This window comes from Struthio camelus, chromosome 3, assembly GCF_040807025.1.
Source record: "Struthio camelus isolate bStrCam1 chromosome 3, bStrCam1.hap1, whole genome shotgun sequence".
NCBI classification, from domain to species: domain Eukaryota; kingdom Metazoa; phylum Chordata; class Aves; order Struthioniformes; family Struthionidae; genus Struthio; species Struthio camelus.
The window spans coordinates 13,750,269-13,766,887 of NC_090944.1; the positions used below are offsets into that span (position 1 = coordinate 13,750,269).

The window sequence follows — 16,619 nt, forward strand, 5'->3', positions numbered from 1 at the left end:
ATCCATAGCAAGCAAAACTTAGCTGGAAAAATTAAATGAGATGCCAAGGTCACAAAACAAATCAGTATCAGGAGGCAGAAAATAATGGAAACAATATTCCTCTTTTTAACAGCTTTAGTGGATAGGTGGGCTTTCGAAATCTCTAAAAAACATTTCCTTGCCAAAGTGCAACTATCCTGGACGGTATCTGCACAGTACATTTATTTTTTACCAACCTGGTCAGAAGTCATCCAAACTCTCTTTTGAAATCAAGCCAATTGAGAGGACAGTCAAGTTATCCTGACTCACAATGCGCTTTGCATCAGTTGGACTTGGGCAGCAGTTTGCATTTCTACAGCCTATGGCAAGCATGAGGGAGTGAGACTTAATCCTCTTCCACAGAACTGTAGCATCTCACACTTAACCATGGGCTAAGACCATGCATGTGGACTGTTTCTGTGGTTTATTTGAGATGTGGTGACTTGATTTTAAGTTTGAACCATCAATAGTGATTTGAGCCGCTAGTGGTATAACATAAGGTACCATAGAGCAGTAGCATAAGGCATCATAGAGCAAACGACCAAAAACATGTTTATGATGTCTGATGACTGAAGTCTGTAATAACAGTGTCTTTCTCATCACCAGGTTCTCGAAGGATAAAAAACATATTCAGACCTTACATTATGGAGAAGGAACATCTATTTAGAAGTGTCCAAAGCTGGGCTAGTGTCAGCTGCTGTTCACCTTATGAATGGAAATGCTGTGTGGACGAGTTTATAATGGGCTGAAACTTAGCTTCCAGCAGCTTGCCTTAACTTAGCAAGAAACCTAGTTTGGGTTTGAACCGAATCCACAGAGGGACGTGTAAATCCACAGGGGGATTTACGCTGCTTTTACTGAACGGGTTAGAAAAGCACCTATATTGTTAAACTGGCGCCGCTCTGAACTTTACAGATCTTAAAGGTGCCTCTAGCCCCGACGCGCTCGGGTGGGTAGCAACCTCTGTCCTGTTGAAGTTGGCAGGGCAGCGGTTCGGCTCGGGGGGATCTCGCGCGTCTCCGCAGCGTGGAAGTGCACCCTTAGGCTCCCTAAATTCCCTTTCCAAGTGGGTCTCGGCTCTGAGTCGCGTTGGCGTCTTTGAAAATTTTATCCAGCCTGATGTTACAGCTGGGGGTATGACCTGGGGAAATCAGTGTGCGCTCACTAGTCCCAGCACTGCCCAGGAAAAAAAACTCTCACCGCGGCTGGGTGAGCTGTTTTCTACTCTTTCACTGCCTTCACTCCGACGGTGTATTTTGCCTGATGCTAAATTCTTAGCCGAAGAGAGTAATGCCTTCCTAGCACTGTCCTAGTCATTTCTCCAGGATCCAGACGCTCTCCATGTGTTAAGCTCCCTAATCAGCTTCAGCGCGGCTGCTCTCGTGGTCTTCCGCGTAGCTCGGGCTCTGCAAACAAGCAGGCGCTTTCAGCAGCCTTAATGCCGAATTAGGTGCGTCTGTTTGCGCTCGGGAGACGGGGCACTTCATATCCGGGAAGAGAAAAAAAAGAGCATAATGGCATTGGAAGTGGACAGGGACCAAGGCTGAAAATGTGCATCAAAGAGAAAACAGTTATTTTGGAGAAGAGTGTGTTTCTAATTGGTTAGATTGGGGGGGGGGGCTAGATCTTTTATAAATGTGGGGGGAGGTCAGGGATAGGCCTTTTCTTCCTCTGTGGATGATGTTGCTGAGCTCATGTCAGATGGGAAAAATCGTACTATCTGAATTTGTGAGTTTTAAGCTTTTGCCAGAAGCGTCACGATTTGTAGGTTTTGCTTTCCTCCGAGAGAAAAAAAAAAAAAAAAAAAAGAAAAGCTTTTTGAGAACAAGGCCTGGGTAACCAAAACTGTTTGTTTTTGTTTAAATCGCTCAGTAGAGAAATCGTCTCTTGTCTATTGTTAAGGGAGAGGTTTGAATCAAAGGCAAATTCTCCATATTCTAAAATATACAGACAACGCTTTGAAAGCAAAGCCAAACAAAACTTTAAAAGAGACCTTCTCCTTGATGCAGAAGTTTTGAGTTAGATTACTGTGCTGAGCTCGAGTGGAAAGAGCAGCTTGAGAAACCTATCTCAAGCCCACTTTTGGAGGCGGAAGTCGAGGAGAGCGTTGTATTAATAGCACGCGAGACCTTTTCACAGCGTTTTCTAGCCCAGGACTGAGCAGCAGCGCAGAAAAGCTTTACGATTCGCGGGGATTTGTATTTTTTAACGTCGCTTTGGAAGGTTTAAGCCAGCTCCGGGCTGAGGGAGTCAAGGGCCTGATCCTTTCGTGTTGGGTGGTCCCTCCTGCCACAAATAACCCTATTGGAAACAGAGGGACGGTTTGTGGCGTGAGTTGTTTGTCAGACGAAGTAGGGTTTATAGGATACGGCCCCAATTAGCAGCCAGATTCCTGGCTCTTTTTCTCGTGATCGAAATGCAGCCATCTGCCGTAAAGACAGGGGTAGCGTCTCGTTGCTTCCTCCTGGAAATGCGGCCGCTTGTCGCAGCCTTCCCACCTCCATCCCCGCGTGATTCCCAGGTACGGCCAAACGGACCCGGAGGATGTCCCTTCTCCGTGCAGCCTTTCTCGGGAGCTTTACTTCCCTAAGGGTTTGTCGCCGAATTTGGGAAATGGCCCGAACAGCCCGCGCGTGTTGCCGAGCGCAAGGTGGTCGCGGGCCATGGGGTGGCGGAGAGGGAAAAGCGTTCTCTTTATTAGTACTTCTTGTGGCTCCTCATTTTGGTAGCCATAAGTCATTAGTGGTTTTTAACATTTTTCCCCCCGCCTTGAAACTGAAATAAGGGCTGAAAGGGTAGATTTGTCCTACTTTTTTTCTTTTTCTCTTTCTCTCTCTTTTTTTTTTTTTTTGGCTAATCTGAGGCACGCTGCCACATCTGAAGCCGCTTGGCTCATTATGGATTTCATGGAAACTGATTCCCTGAAAGTGTTTCCATATGTGTGTTCCCAATATATCCCATCCTCTTCTAAATGGGAGTACAAACTCGCACACGAGCTGGAAATGGCTTCAGGATGTGACAGAGAAGTCAGATGACTGCAGTGGCACTGTGTGTGGCCCGCGCTGAAAGACACGGTGTCCTGCGTGCTGGCTCCCATCCTACAGTAGATCCAGTTTCAAAGAATATCGTCCTTCCCGGTTTCTTTAAAATCTCTTAATCAAGAACCAGCAAGCGATCCTCTGCCTTTCTTCCTCAGGAGGGGACGTGCGTTGTTTGAACAAGATTCGCAAAGAAATTTCAGCTGGGGAGGGAAAAGAAGGGTGTAAAGGGCGAAGTCGCAGAGAAATGCCAAGGGCTTCCCCCCCCCCCCCCCCCACTGCAAAACATAGTTTCTTTGCGTCTGCTCGAGGATCGGATGGTATTTCTGAGTTGCTAGCATGCAGTGGAAAAGTACAATTCATGACAACATTGGAAACAAATATTTATACTGGATAGTTAAAGTACATTTTTCTGCAAAAAAAAAAAAAAAAAGTAATAAAGTAGCCTGCTAGCCCCAATGTATATTATCTTCCCATTCACTGGATTCATACAGGATTCTTGCACTGAAGCTCCCTATTACTGTGCATTCATTGCAGATCTCGGCCCTGTGGTTTCACCCCCTTGATGTATACAACTCCGCTTAGGTTGCTATCCAAGAAAAGCCTCAAACGTTCCTTCTGATGCCTGTCGTCTAGGGGTTGTGAAAAACATCAGCAACTGAAATTCAGGCAGTAAAAACTGTGGAAAACCGAACAGGGAGCGATACGTGTTTGTGTGCGCATTTGCACAATGCAGCGTTGCAGAGTTGCTAGATTTTTATTTCCAGGAAACATTATTTACATTTGGGTTTTTTTTTTTTGCTTCCAGCGTAGTGCTTAGATTGCCTGAGACTGGAAACAAGCAGGGGCTTTTGAAATAAAACCAATTCCTTTCCACCTGAACCACCGGCTGCAGACTAATGCTGCCGAGATGAGATAGCGAAGACCAAGAAGCCTGAGGCGCCCCACCGCTTAGGTGAATGGGCATCCACGAGTTGCAGGTCCCCATCGCAAGCCAATATGCGTTTCTGCAGCGTGGCAGTTTGTCCCCCTCCTGTGGCTCTCGTTAGAAAGGTTTATGATTGCCCAAGAAACGAAGCTTCGCAGGAGGCAACTTCTATAAATGAGACAGTGGTGACCGGTGCTTGCCGCAGCCCCGTTTCTGCGCCCAGCGGTCCTTGGCAGAGGGGTTTTGTTGTTTTTTCCACATGGGGGAGGAATTTCTCCTTATTCAGGCTGCTGAATTTAAAATAAGCTACCTCTTGAGGTGCGCGTGGCAGTGACCTGCGTGTTGATGTGCAGTATCATCCGGCAAGAGTTAGGTGCCTAAAGAAAATCGCCCGGCACTTTGCCCAGCAGAAAAGCGCCCTGTTGAGGCAGCAGGGTACGTAATGACGGAGCCCAGGCTGCACAAGTGCAAAAAAAAGCCACTTTTGCCACTAAGCCGCGTAACAGCCCTGCCTGGGAAACATTTTCCTTTGTTGCGCCAGTGGTGCTTTAATGGTCAATGCTAATTATGTCATTTATGGGGTGTTTCTCCCAGCAAAGGGCTTAGGCGCTGCACCATAAATTGAGTGAAAGCATCTATCGGTCGATTCCCCTGGAGTATTTTAGGTGCCTACACGCCAGTTTTACCGTGTGAACTACAGTGCAGGGGGGCGGCCAGAAAAGCGATGCGCCACAGTTCGCTTCTGTGCATTGAGAGCGGCAGCTCGGAAGGGGTTAAAACGCCCCTTCTTTCCAGAGTTTTGTGAGGCTGCTGCGCTTAATAATGTTGCCCTTTAAATGGTCCCAGCTAGGCCTTGAAGTTAACACCTTGTTGAGGTGAAGGGAAGAGGAGGGGGGCCAGTTCACACCTCTGCTGCCGCTATTGTTTGCCAGGGCGGTGTGCATGGGGGCGGAGGTGATGCAGGAGAAAAAAAAAATAAGCTAAGGAAAATGAAGTAAAACACCTTTTTTTTCTTGCTGAATGAATGCAGCGAGTGAAAGGGAGGAAAAGGGCATTTTAACAACCCCATCGCATGGGTGAGAAGGTCACAAGCATCCTGAGGAAGCACAGTCAACCCAAAAGCGCAACACGGGGAGCGAGAAGCGCTACCTGAGCGATGCTGTCAGTCCCGCCGTGCCGCGGGACCCTCGCCCCTGTGGCACGTAGGCACGTGCGCTCCACGATAGGTGCGCGGAGCTGAGCACGAGCCCGGGTTTGTGAGATCCCAGCAGCTACGGCACGACAGAGATACTTGAGGGGGTGGTGTGGGATCCTGGGGAAATGATGGTGCTGGGCTCCATCCTGCAGCTGCATCCAGGGAAATGCTGGAGCGAAGCCTCCTGAGAAACAGAGACTTGCCTGGAAGGAGCCAGGAACAGGAGTGCATTTTGTGCGATTCGCTTGACACTTATCAGCAGAGGCAGGTGACAAGAAGTTAGCAAAAATGAAGAGCAAAATAAAACTCTGCCGCTGATGCAGGACACTTGGGGAAAACCTAGTTGCATCTAACAAATCATTACTACCCCCCATCCAAACACATTGCAAAGACTTCTTAAGATTGCAAAACTAAGTGCGCAGAAATTGAGAAATCTCAGTACTTACATTGCCTGTGCAACTTTAATCAGCCTCATTCTGCTTATGCATTATATTACAGCTCTTAATTACAGGATCACATGATACTTTTCCCACGGGATTCCTGTCTCATTCAGTGCACAAGATGGACAGTGCTAACTTAATGAGCAGGTCCTCAATATTTGGTTTTCTTCTTGTTCCTTACATTTCCCCAGGCCTTACTGATTGCAGAGCATTAAATTCTTCTCTGAAGAAGGAGTTTTTAATTTCTTTATGGGCTCTGCTCTAACCTTTGTGCCATAGGATTTGTATGCAGCTTGTTAGAGAGTGCCATATTCCCAAGAATGAAAGGGTACAAGAGTACGGAGACACAAGCTCTAAGGTGTAGTCTAATTTAGTGCACCTTTTTGCGTCACCTAGAGCATGATTTTTTTTACTGAGTTGTTAGCCTTATGTTCAGAGCTGAGCCCCTGTTGACTTCTGCTGCAGCTGTGAATGTTTAGCACACGTGCAAATCTAGGCCAGTGCCTTTGCTGGGCACCAGAAAAGGAGGAAAGTACTGTCAGTGACCACCAGCAGGAAATGTGATCTAAAGAGATTTCAACTGAGTCGCAAGGAACTCACGAGTGGCAGGAGCATGCATAAAATCCGGTTTGCTGCTCAGAAAAATAATCAGATCTCCCTGGTCTCGTTCGCTTTACCTCTCCTGATTTCTTCAGCTGTGGAGATAGGGGACATTTGGACAATGATCTTCTTGATTGCCCAACTCTGATGCATCTCTAGAGGTGATCCCATGTGTGTGCTGCCTCCAGGAGGGACCGTATGAAAGAAATAGCACCTTCTCCTGGAAGTGATTGCTGTGTTGTAATGCATGTGGAGAAGGAACTTTAATGCTGGCATTTCCTAACTTTCTCATTCGTGACATTGTAACCTTAATAATATTCTTTTAATATAGTTTTGTTTATAATTTTTAGTCTCCTCCCCCAAAAAAGAAAAACCCACCTTCCCAACTTCCTCGTTGCGATATCATACAAACATCCACGTGGCCCATCGTCCTTTAAACTCTTTTATGCAGACTTCTACTATCCCACCTAATGGAGCAATGGGTGACAGCCCTGGGTTGATTCTCGAGCTGGATTGGCACTAGAAGGGATGGGGCTGTCCCTGGGTTTCACAAATATTTGCTGGCATTTCAGAAAATTCTGAGACTCGGGAATCCTGGCTTCCCTTCCAGGCTCTGGGCAAGTGTCTTTGTAGGGGCACAGACTCTTCTGCCCATTTTTAGGCAGAACGCTTATAATTTGGTCATATTTGGCTGGATTTTCATGGCAACGTCTCTCACACAAAAGCCGCTCCTATTCTAATGTTCAAGTCCTTACTTCAAAGCATGGAACTACTACAGCTTTTCAAAGAAAGACTTCTCAGAATTTAAGATGAGTAAAACAATGTATTTTTCCCAGCAGAAGAGTTTCAGCTGAAATTTTCAAAACAAATAAATGTATAAATCACAATTTAGCCTGAGACAGACGCCCAGCATGGACAGTTTCAGCCAGAATGTTTAAAGTTTGGCAAAGCTGTAGGAAACTGAAAATCGTCTCATAATGTGAAGTGTGTGGCATGCTTCATACTAGGCGATAGTATCTACTGTAAGTAATCCAAGCTGTACACATAATTCATAGACATAGATGTTAGGGAAGGAAAAAAAAAAGCTTTAATAGATCAATTAGTGTTACATTCCAGCCCGAACTGAACTATTGAGCAAGGAACACAACAGCTAACGTCTAGTCCAGTAAAATGTTGCCCACTAATGTTGCCCAAAACACAAGTGAATCATCTGGATAAAATACCATTAAATACATTAGCTGCTATTGATATGTTTAGCTGTATCTAGCTGAATTTCTTTCAGATGGTCTCTTCGGTGACTTTCCCCACTCTTGTTTTCTTGCATTTAGTACTTATGCATTGACTTGATGTGCTCGATGTCTATTCCCTATCAGACATATGCAGTAAGCTACCTTTTTTTTGGTAATAACCCTAAAACATAAAATGACTAAGCAAATTCCAGCAAATTGCAATATTTGTAAGTTATGGAATTATCCTGTAACCCTTTGAAGTTGATGTCAGCTTGCTGTATGCACAAGGAGTTAACCTAGTCACAGTACATTATGGCCTCTAATAACTGGAAGTGATTGGCCAAAGTGCTGTAAACCTGGCAGAAATTTGTTGCCTTATTTTCTATAAACCACAAGCACAGTTTATTAATTGAGAAATGAACATTAACTGGCATTAGCTGGCATCTGTAAGCTGAAAAAGAGAAACGACCATGGTCGGCATTCTGCTGTAACCGGTGGCTCTGCAAAGGGGCAACAGGTAAAATTGGTTTTCAAGCGCAAATGCAAAACCAGGCTGCTGTTGGCATACTGCCAGGTCGAGGGTTTTTAATGAGGCTTCTGCATCAAAATAAGTGAAACCACATGGAATTTTAATTGTTCTTATTCTAAATGTGAAACACACTGGAGCAGTATTCTTCAGTCTAGTATGCTAGCATATATATTGGCATATTAGCATTACCACATTTCTATTCCAAATGCATCTCTCTCAGAAAACTTGAGTACCAGGTTGTGTTAGGGAGGAATCTGCCTAGTAGGTTTAAAAGCAGTTTACCCTGTGCTCCTTCAGATGTAAACGTTTCAGTTGAAAAGGGTCCGTTTTTCTTTTGTATTGTCAGCCACCGTAAACCGATCAGATTGTATGGAAAAAGAAGTTCACTTGCTGCTTGTTTCCATGTTTTTTCTTTCTGGTGGCATGGAAGAAAGGTTCTTTTCTTTAAAGCAGCACGCTTGTCGCAATTCTGCAGCCACGATGCAGGGTGGAGGAGCTGCGCTTCACTAGTTTAATATAAGCGATCACGAGGGTGGGAAGTCACAGATGCAAACTGTGTACTTGCTCTGATGGCGGAAAAATTAGCGTAAATCTTTAATCCTGCTGGGGGGAGGAGTAAATAAATTATTTACTTGCACTTGCATGTTACTGTATTGCCCATCGACACTGCCAACTGTGTGCAAGTACATATACAAAGATGGGCTGCATACCCAGAAGAGCTGTTTATGCTCCCAGTATACATGTATAAATGAATATGCATCTGGTGTTTGCAGGTTAGCACCTAAGTCAACCTTAACACAAGAGAAGGAGGTAGCATACAAAGAGAGAGGAGGAGGATGAAATAGCATCAGTGAGATTACATGGCAACGAGGAAGGCAAGAATCTGAGTCTGTGAGGTTTTGAAAGTTTCTAGACACGTTCAGGAAAGTGTTTTCAGCATAGGAATGAGGCATGATAGAAAACCTGCTCTGATCAACGTCTCAGAAAATACATTTGGACAATGACAATGCAGGAGGCTGAGGAAGGAACAAATAGCAACCTACTGCAGAAAAATTACAAAGGTAGCAAAAGGTGTTTGGGCGTATGGCGAGGTGAGCATGCAGGAGTGGTGCAGACCTGGCCATGAGTGAGATAAGAAAGGGTTAGGGTTATTTGGCCTTTGGGTAAATAGGATTGTACTTTACAAGCAACAATAAAAACAAACAAGTGTGGATTTACTAGGCTGTGCAAGGGGGTCTGTAGCCCCACATTAGAACTGCCTAGTGAGCTGTGCACATGCCTGGTCTGCAACACGGGCACGATCTCTTGGCAACGCTCATGCGGATAATATTTGGATTGAACCTGGGAAAAAAGATTGCCTCGCACAAGTAAAACTGTGTTGGGAGTATTGGATGAGGAAAAAAGTATCGGTTACAAAGAAGCAAATACCAATGTTCTACACCCTTAACACTCATACTAATTCTGCCTTTGATTATAAAAGTCTTGTTTCGCTTCTGTCAGGGTAAACTAAGAGCAACTCTGTTCATGTAGGGAGAGTTGCAGTAACAATAAAAAAAAATAAAAGAGCGTAAGCAGTAGCAGATTGAAACTCTTTTGAGCAGCTAGGGAAATTATGCTATAACCTTATATTTCCAGATACATATCAGACCTGTTCACAATATAAAGGATAGTGTTCCAAAATTACAGCTTTGAATCTGGGTGGTAAGGCCTCGGGCTATTGTTTGCAGTTGGGAACGAAAGAAGTTGCATCAAGTAGGAGAGTGTTTGCTATAAAGGTACAAGTTATATTACATTCCAGAGTGTTATGGTTTGAGGGCTTGATAATGGAGACAGACCCATTCACCCGTAGGTCACTGATTCGGTTCCAGATAAAGGTAATAGTAATCCCATTGTCATCGTCGTTAGAAATGGGCTTTTACTGCGATTTTAAACTCAGTCCGTGGAACACTTCGTGCAAAGCTGGATTGCAAGGCCCGGATCTCCAGCTGTATCAGTTTGACTCTTGGCTGGATGAGGCCCAGATTCTCCAACCTAAACCCGAGACGCATCTGGACTCTGCTGCCCCCTCCGCCTCGTCACTTTTAGATACCGTCTGACGTTATATTGACGGCGTATGTTAAATGAGCTGGTAGCCTCAGTGAAAATAGTGGTCTAAACCACAAAACGTGTCATGGTAGGGCGCCAAGGACGGAGTAGCTGGAGAGCCCTTCCTTCCACGCAGCACTGTCCACAGGGCAGACCTGAAGTGTTCTCCAAGGACAAAGTGTTGCTGTGTCTTATATTGCAGATACACTGAGTGTTTCACTGTTCAGCATCAGCAGTTTGGCATCTAGAAGACGCATATATTCCTTTTAAGTGAATCAGATTTGGTATTATTTGGCAAATTAATGAGCGAACCCTTGGATCTAAAGGATTGGAAAGCTATGGGAGTGTCACCTGGGAAGCGCAGGAATTTGATTTCATGATTTTTTTTTTCTCTTTATTTATACCCTGCTCTTTCCAGCTACATGTAAATATATATCTCCTGCTTTTTGGCTGCAGTACGCCTCCATTCTGCACTGGACTTTTTCATTACACTTCTTCTCTCTACCTCCCCTTGTCCCTTTTCCCGCACCCTTTCTGTTTTCCCCTTTCCTGCCTCTCAGCGCAAGCTTTCGCCATCTTTTTTTTTCTGCTTCTATCTCCTCAGCAGATCACCAAGCTACTACCATTCGCTTTCCAGTCCTGCTCCTAAACTTAGCATGTTTGATGTGGGATTAGAAATTAGGCAAAATGAGTTTGCCGGTCCCTGTTTTGCGTTAGAATCAAATTCGCAGTGTTACCATCCAGACGCTTACAGTAGCCGTAAACTGTGTGGTCTTTTTTCAACCAGACTGAACAGACTGTATAGGAAAACAACTTCTTGCAATAACAGAACGAATGTTGGACTCGTAATTTTCTGCATGCTGCACTGAAAACTAAAATTTGCATCTTTCTTACCAGCTCAGTGGCCTGTCCCGGTTCGAACCTCTTTGGATGCAACAAATAGTATTTTTCGCAGATAGGATCTGCTGAGCAGATCGTCACCTAAACGAATTGAGCTAACACGGGAAGTGGGGCTTAGTCACCCTTGGTGTAACTCCACTGATGTCAGTGGTGCAACTACCTCGGTGTTGCCAACTCTTGTGCTTTTGTTGCTAGTTGCACGATGATTTCTGTTTTTCTTGAAACCCCGACTCTCGAAGGCATGCACTTAGGTGAGAACCTCAGCTTTCACGCGAAACCAAACCTAAGTTTCTGGAGAGGCTCTAGCAAAAGGCCTGCAACGCGTTGACGCAAGCGCACCCTCAAAGCTCACAGACCAGAACGCAAGCCGAATTTAAATCGACATTTATGTTTGTGGCTTTTTTTCAATCTCTTGGTTTTTTGAGATAATCCCGTGTTTTTTTGCGGGCCTGACTTGTGGCTTTTGAACACTTCGGGTTGGCAACGCTGCTCCCTCCGTGGGCATCAGTGCAGTTAGACCAGGGACGCATTCGGCCCAGCGCTTGTAGACGACAGGTATATGACTCTATTCCTTGCAATGTATTATTTGCTATGATCTGCTGTTCTTTTGGGGGCCGAAAGAAGTGGGTTTTCTTTAAAAAGAAAAAGAAAAGACTATCGGCGCTTGCTAAAAAAAACAGTATTTACAGAATTGTTTTCCCCCGTCTTTTGTTATAATTTTTTAGGTGCTTCAGAGCTGGGCCCATTTTCAGATCCCAGGCAGTTCACAAGCATTTCATCCCTCACTGAGAGCCGCTTCTCCAACCCACGAATGCACTATCCAGCTACCTTTACCTATACACCGCCAGTCACCTCAGGCATGTCACTGGGTATGTCCGCAACCACTCACTACCACACCTACCTACCACCACCCTACCCCGGCTCTTCCCAAAACCAAAGTGGACCTTTCCAGACCAGCAGCACTCCATATCTCTACTATGGCACTTCGTCAGGATCATACCAGTTCCCCATGGTGCCGGGAGGGGACCGCTCCCCTTCCAGGATGCTTCCTCCGTGCACCACCGCGGCCAACGGCAGCACGCTCTTAAACCCTAACTTGCCCAACCAGAGTGACGGTGTGGAGGCGGATGGCAGCCACAGCAGCTCCCCAACCGTCTTGAATTCTAGTGGCAGAATGGATGAGTCCGTTTGGAGGCCGTACTGAGATTTCTTCTGCCTGGCCCGACCTCTGCGAGCCAAAAACAAACGGTCGACTAACTACGAAGTGCCTGGTTATTTTGGGGTTTTCTTTTTTTTTGATTTTTCTTTTGTTTTTGTTTTTAAATAGATTTTACCGATATGTGCAACTGTGTAGATGGGATGATAATGGCCATAAATAACATGAGAGTAACCAACACACCACCACAACCCATGTTTCAGATTATGTGGATCAAAGCACATATATATATTTTTTTTCTTGGAACCATTTTACCTTGTTTTATATTTAAAGTGTACTTTTTACAAACAAAAAAATACCCCACCCCACCCCGCCCCCCCCCCTTTTTTTTTTGTCCAGAGCGTTGTGATAAATAGTGAGTTCTTTTGCCAGTGAGGAGATAATGGACTCCCCAGCTATCAGGAGAAACATGGTGATGCAAGGCAAAGGCTGTGTTCCATTTTTTTTGAAAAAAACAAAAAACCATGAACTCCAGATACAGTTGCAATCATACAACGTATGGGACCCTGTTCAAATGCGTAGTGCAATTCAGCTGGCTTGTATTGGTGCACATAAAAAGGCAAGCAAAGATCGAGTTGCTTTCACTTTGCCGTGATACGTTCAGATGAAAATAGCTGTCCCAAAATCCTGCCCCGAGCCTTGCTGCAGATAAAAGTTGGAACTTCTCTGTGTTCATTGCTTTTCTTTTTTTTTCTTTTTCTTTTTGGTTTTGTTTTGTTTTGGGGTACTTAAAGAGAACAAGTCTTCAAATTAGAATAGACGACCCTGGGGTTTCCTTTTTGCTTTTGCATCCATTAATTTTGCCTTCGTCCCGTTAACTAAAAACCAAAAATAAAAACCAAATCCTTTTAAAATAAAAGCAAAACGTTATTACTTATGCAAAACATGAAAATGGCAATATATATTACTAGAGCCAAAAAGGTATACATAGTATTTGTGTTCGGCTATGCTCTTTTTTATTTTTTTTTTAAATTATAAATGTGTAAAATTTGAGGTTGTTTGCTAACGTGAATCATCATATAACTTTAAAAGAATATTTATAATTATTTAATGACATTTGGACCCTTTAAACGTTTCTTAATGTAATGATATATTGACTTCGGTCTCTAAAAGTTTTTTTTTTTTTTAATTATTACATTTCTGCAGTGGTGTAAACCTCAGATCTTTACCCAACTCCGAAAAGCAGTTCCAATGTCAACCAGTTTACAATGTGATTTAAAAACAAAAAACCCAACCCAAGTGCATCCACCTCAAATGATTTTGGATGTAGGATCTTTTTATGTAACTTATGAAGGAAATATGTGTTAAAAAGATTTTATTAGCTGTCTGGTTGCCTTCAACACAGTCTTGCCTTCTGTTCAGTAGTTGCGGAGACACTGGAGAAATGGTAGGAAGGATGAAATGTTTTCCACCTTCGCCTGATTTCTTGCTCTCCCAGGATTTTTCTCAGAACGCTGAAATCTGGCAATATTCATGTTTAAAACGTTCTGCTTTGACAACATGATTTGACAGTTGAGAGTTTAAAAAAAAAAAAAACAAAGCAGTTTCCAACCATGCTTTAAAAATAATGCTATGTCAGGTTACTCAGAAATGGGAGAAAGGCAGAAAAGTCTCAGCCCCGTCCTGCCCCCGTTGAAATTTCAGCCCGCTCTTTGAGACAAAAACGGTTCAAAATTCAAGACGGGAGCTCTCTCGTCAGTCCATAGCATTAAATGCTAGAGCAATCAATCAAAGATGTGTTTACTTTGAAGTAGCCACGACTGGGGCCACGGTCAGGAGAGCCGCAGCGGCCGCCCGCCTAACGCCGAGGACCGCGGCCACCCGCAAGGGACCCGCCGGGCTCCCGGCCACCGGAGATTGCAGCCGGCATGGCCATACCCAGTGACGATCTCCTTGGCCAATACCGACGTTCTCGCTCTTAGTTAGTAGCTAAGCTGCTAAACGAGAGCGAGCTGACGTTAGCATGGCACATTCCTCCAATTTGTGTGATTACGTGCGCTTAAAAAAAGAAAAAAAAAAAAAAGAAGAAGAAAAAAAGTCTTTGCCTTCTAAAGGTTGTATACCAAGTATGCTTAAAGTATAAGTAAGACACTTTTTCTAATACTTAGTTTTCCTTCAAAGATGGAAGCTGTAATTGATTCTATTTATTGTTGGTTTGTGGTAGCTTGAAGCATACCACTGTCCATTTATTTGTAACTGTAAAATACGTTCGTTAGTCTCAGCAGCACTTAAAAAGCCAGTGTCTGGTTACACATTTCAGTTTTGTTTTTTTGTTTAGTAAGCAAGAGAAAAAGATGTACTGCCAGTGCAAGCTGTTTCCTATTTAATAAAAGGTACTATATTTGTACATTATTTGTTATTGCTGAGAAGGGCTTTTTAAGGTTTACTGTATGCATATTAAGTAATTTTTAGGGTGCTTTTGTGTTGAAATGTTGTTAGAGTGGCTGCAGGCAGCAACCCAGACTTTTTTTTTTTTTTTTTTAAGACTTTGTTGTAAAATTCAAGCACTTGGTTTTTGTTTCTGGATAAATCCAGCCTAGACCAGACTTTTGTTTTGTTCAGCACCGACAGAGCTCTTGTTTGCGTCCCCGCAATTTTTTGAACTGGACCGTCAGGGACAGACGTTCACAAAGTTTTGTCCGCCCGATCGGGTGACGCAGGCCTGATCCGTGCGCTCGGCTTCCACGTCCGCGCGGGCGGGCGGTGAACTCTGCTTGCTTGAGCAGGCAGATGCCAAGGAAAGGATTTTCCAAGTGCCTGCGGATGGAGGAGCACCCGCCCATTGACCTTGAGTAGACCCTCCGTGCTCCTAAAGCCTCTCGGTGCCTTTGGAAAATCTCTCCCTGTGTATGAGACCGGTAACGGAGGGAGCTGTACGGGCTGACGCAGCAATGCACATCCAGGCTTTTTGAAAACGCTTCCAAGTTCACTTGGAAACGCTCTCGATTCAGGATTTCAGGAAAAAAAAGAAAAAAAAAAGAAGAAAAAAAAAATGCGTTACGTAGTTAATCTTCCAAGATTGTTTGACATTTTGTGAGGTGCTTAGCACCTCCAGAAATGAGTTTTCTCAAAGGTACACCAGCCCTTCCCTTCGGTGAGTGGCAATCTTTGGCACTGTTCAGAGATTTAAAGATTAAAAAAATTGCCTTTGCTACTTTCCAGCTCTCTTAGCCTACCAAAGATTTACTTCCAGCAGAACAGGCATGATGTCCCTTTTGCAGAGCAGAGGATTAATCCTACTGTCCTTCCACCCAAGGGTGACCTGATGCATATCGGGTTGGGGCCAGGACGGATGAGGAAAGCAAGCTAGCGAACCCGCGGTGTCTTTAGGGTGGCACTGGTAGATTCTTTAAAAAAAAACGGCTGCTGCGTATTTCGTAGCATTGAACTTCTCATCAGCAGTCCCCGAGCAAGGATTTACCGGTCTCAACAGGCGCCATCCTGAGTGGCGAAAATTTTGCACTTTCACACTTATCAAATCAAGCTCCACCTCGGCTGTGGGAGCCCACCGGTGAGTCCGGGTGATGCGCGACGCCGGGCTTCACGCAGACAGCAAGCCATGAACGAAAGCAATAATTCAGACCTGTACCAGCCATGAGTACAAGATCAAAGCAGCCCAATTCTCTGAACCCCTAACTTTCTTATTGTTTTTAAATATAATGCATTTCATTTTAACATTTTTCTGAGAACTTTTTAGATGTTTGTTTACTTCCATGTTTACAGATAACTCTTTGCTTTTTTTTTTAATGCAGTACTTTTAAGTATATCAGCCAAATCCATACTTTTACAGTAACTTTTGTTTTAGGTAATACGAGTGACATTCCATTTTTTTGTTGTTGTTGTTAAATATGCTTTACCAGTCTTGAATTTCTGCTGGAACAAAATATTTGTAGCATTTTGTGTAAATACAAGCTTTAATTTTTTTATTTTTTCAAATGCTGTCACCCGAAATTTGCTTTTCATGCACATATTGTACAAACACATTCTGCTTTGTGCCACAGACGATGATTGTGGATCAGTTTACTTCAACTTCAAAGGGACTATTTGTATTGTATGTTGCAACTGTAAATTGAATTGTTTGGCATTTTCTCATGATTGTAATATTAATTTGAAGTTTGAATTTCATTTTCAATAAAACGGCTTTTTTGTTAATGTGCTTCTATGCTTCTTTTTCTTCGGCTGTCTCCCCGTAGCCATGCACCTCATATTCGTGAGCAGTCAGTGACTTGGTAAAGCAAATATGCAGTGGGACGTGGTACTGGTCCTTCAGTGGAGGCCCCATCAAGTTCTGCAGTGCTTAAGTTTCCAACTAAATCTACAAAGCAAGTTTCCAGGCCTACTGAGGGTAAAGGAAACCTTCTAAATCTGATCTCAAATGTTACGTCTTTTCCCCAGTCTGCAACTATTGAAAATATTTCTTCGAGTGTGAACTGCTCCGCTC

At 44.0% G+C, this 16,619-nt stretch overlaps 1 protein-coding gene across 5 annotated transcripts in view; it reads left to right on the forward strand.

Moving 5' to 3' along the window:
* RUNX2 (RUNX family transcription factor 2) overlaps positions 1–16,619 on the forward strand; it is a 159,277-nt gene that overhangs the window by 76,019 nt on the left and 66,639 nt on the right. For 3 of the 5 annotated variants that reach the window (XM_068936980.1, XM_068936981.1, XM_068936979.1), the window contains one exon: positions 11,688–16,330. The exons of the other annotated variants lie outside the window; for them this stretch is intronic. In XM_068936980.1, coding sequence (XP_068793081.1) covers positions 11,688–12,166 — 479 coding nt within the window. In that variant the 3' untranslated portion in view covers positions 12,167–16,330. Of the gene's footprint in view, positions 1–11,687; positions 16,331–16,619 lie in introns of those variants that run through there. 5 annotated transcript variants of the gene reach the window in all.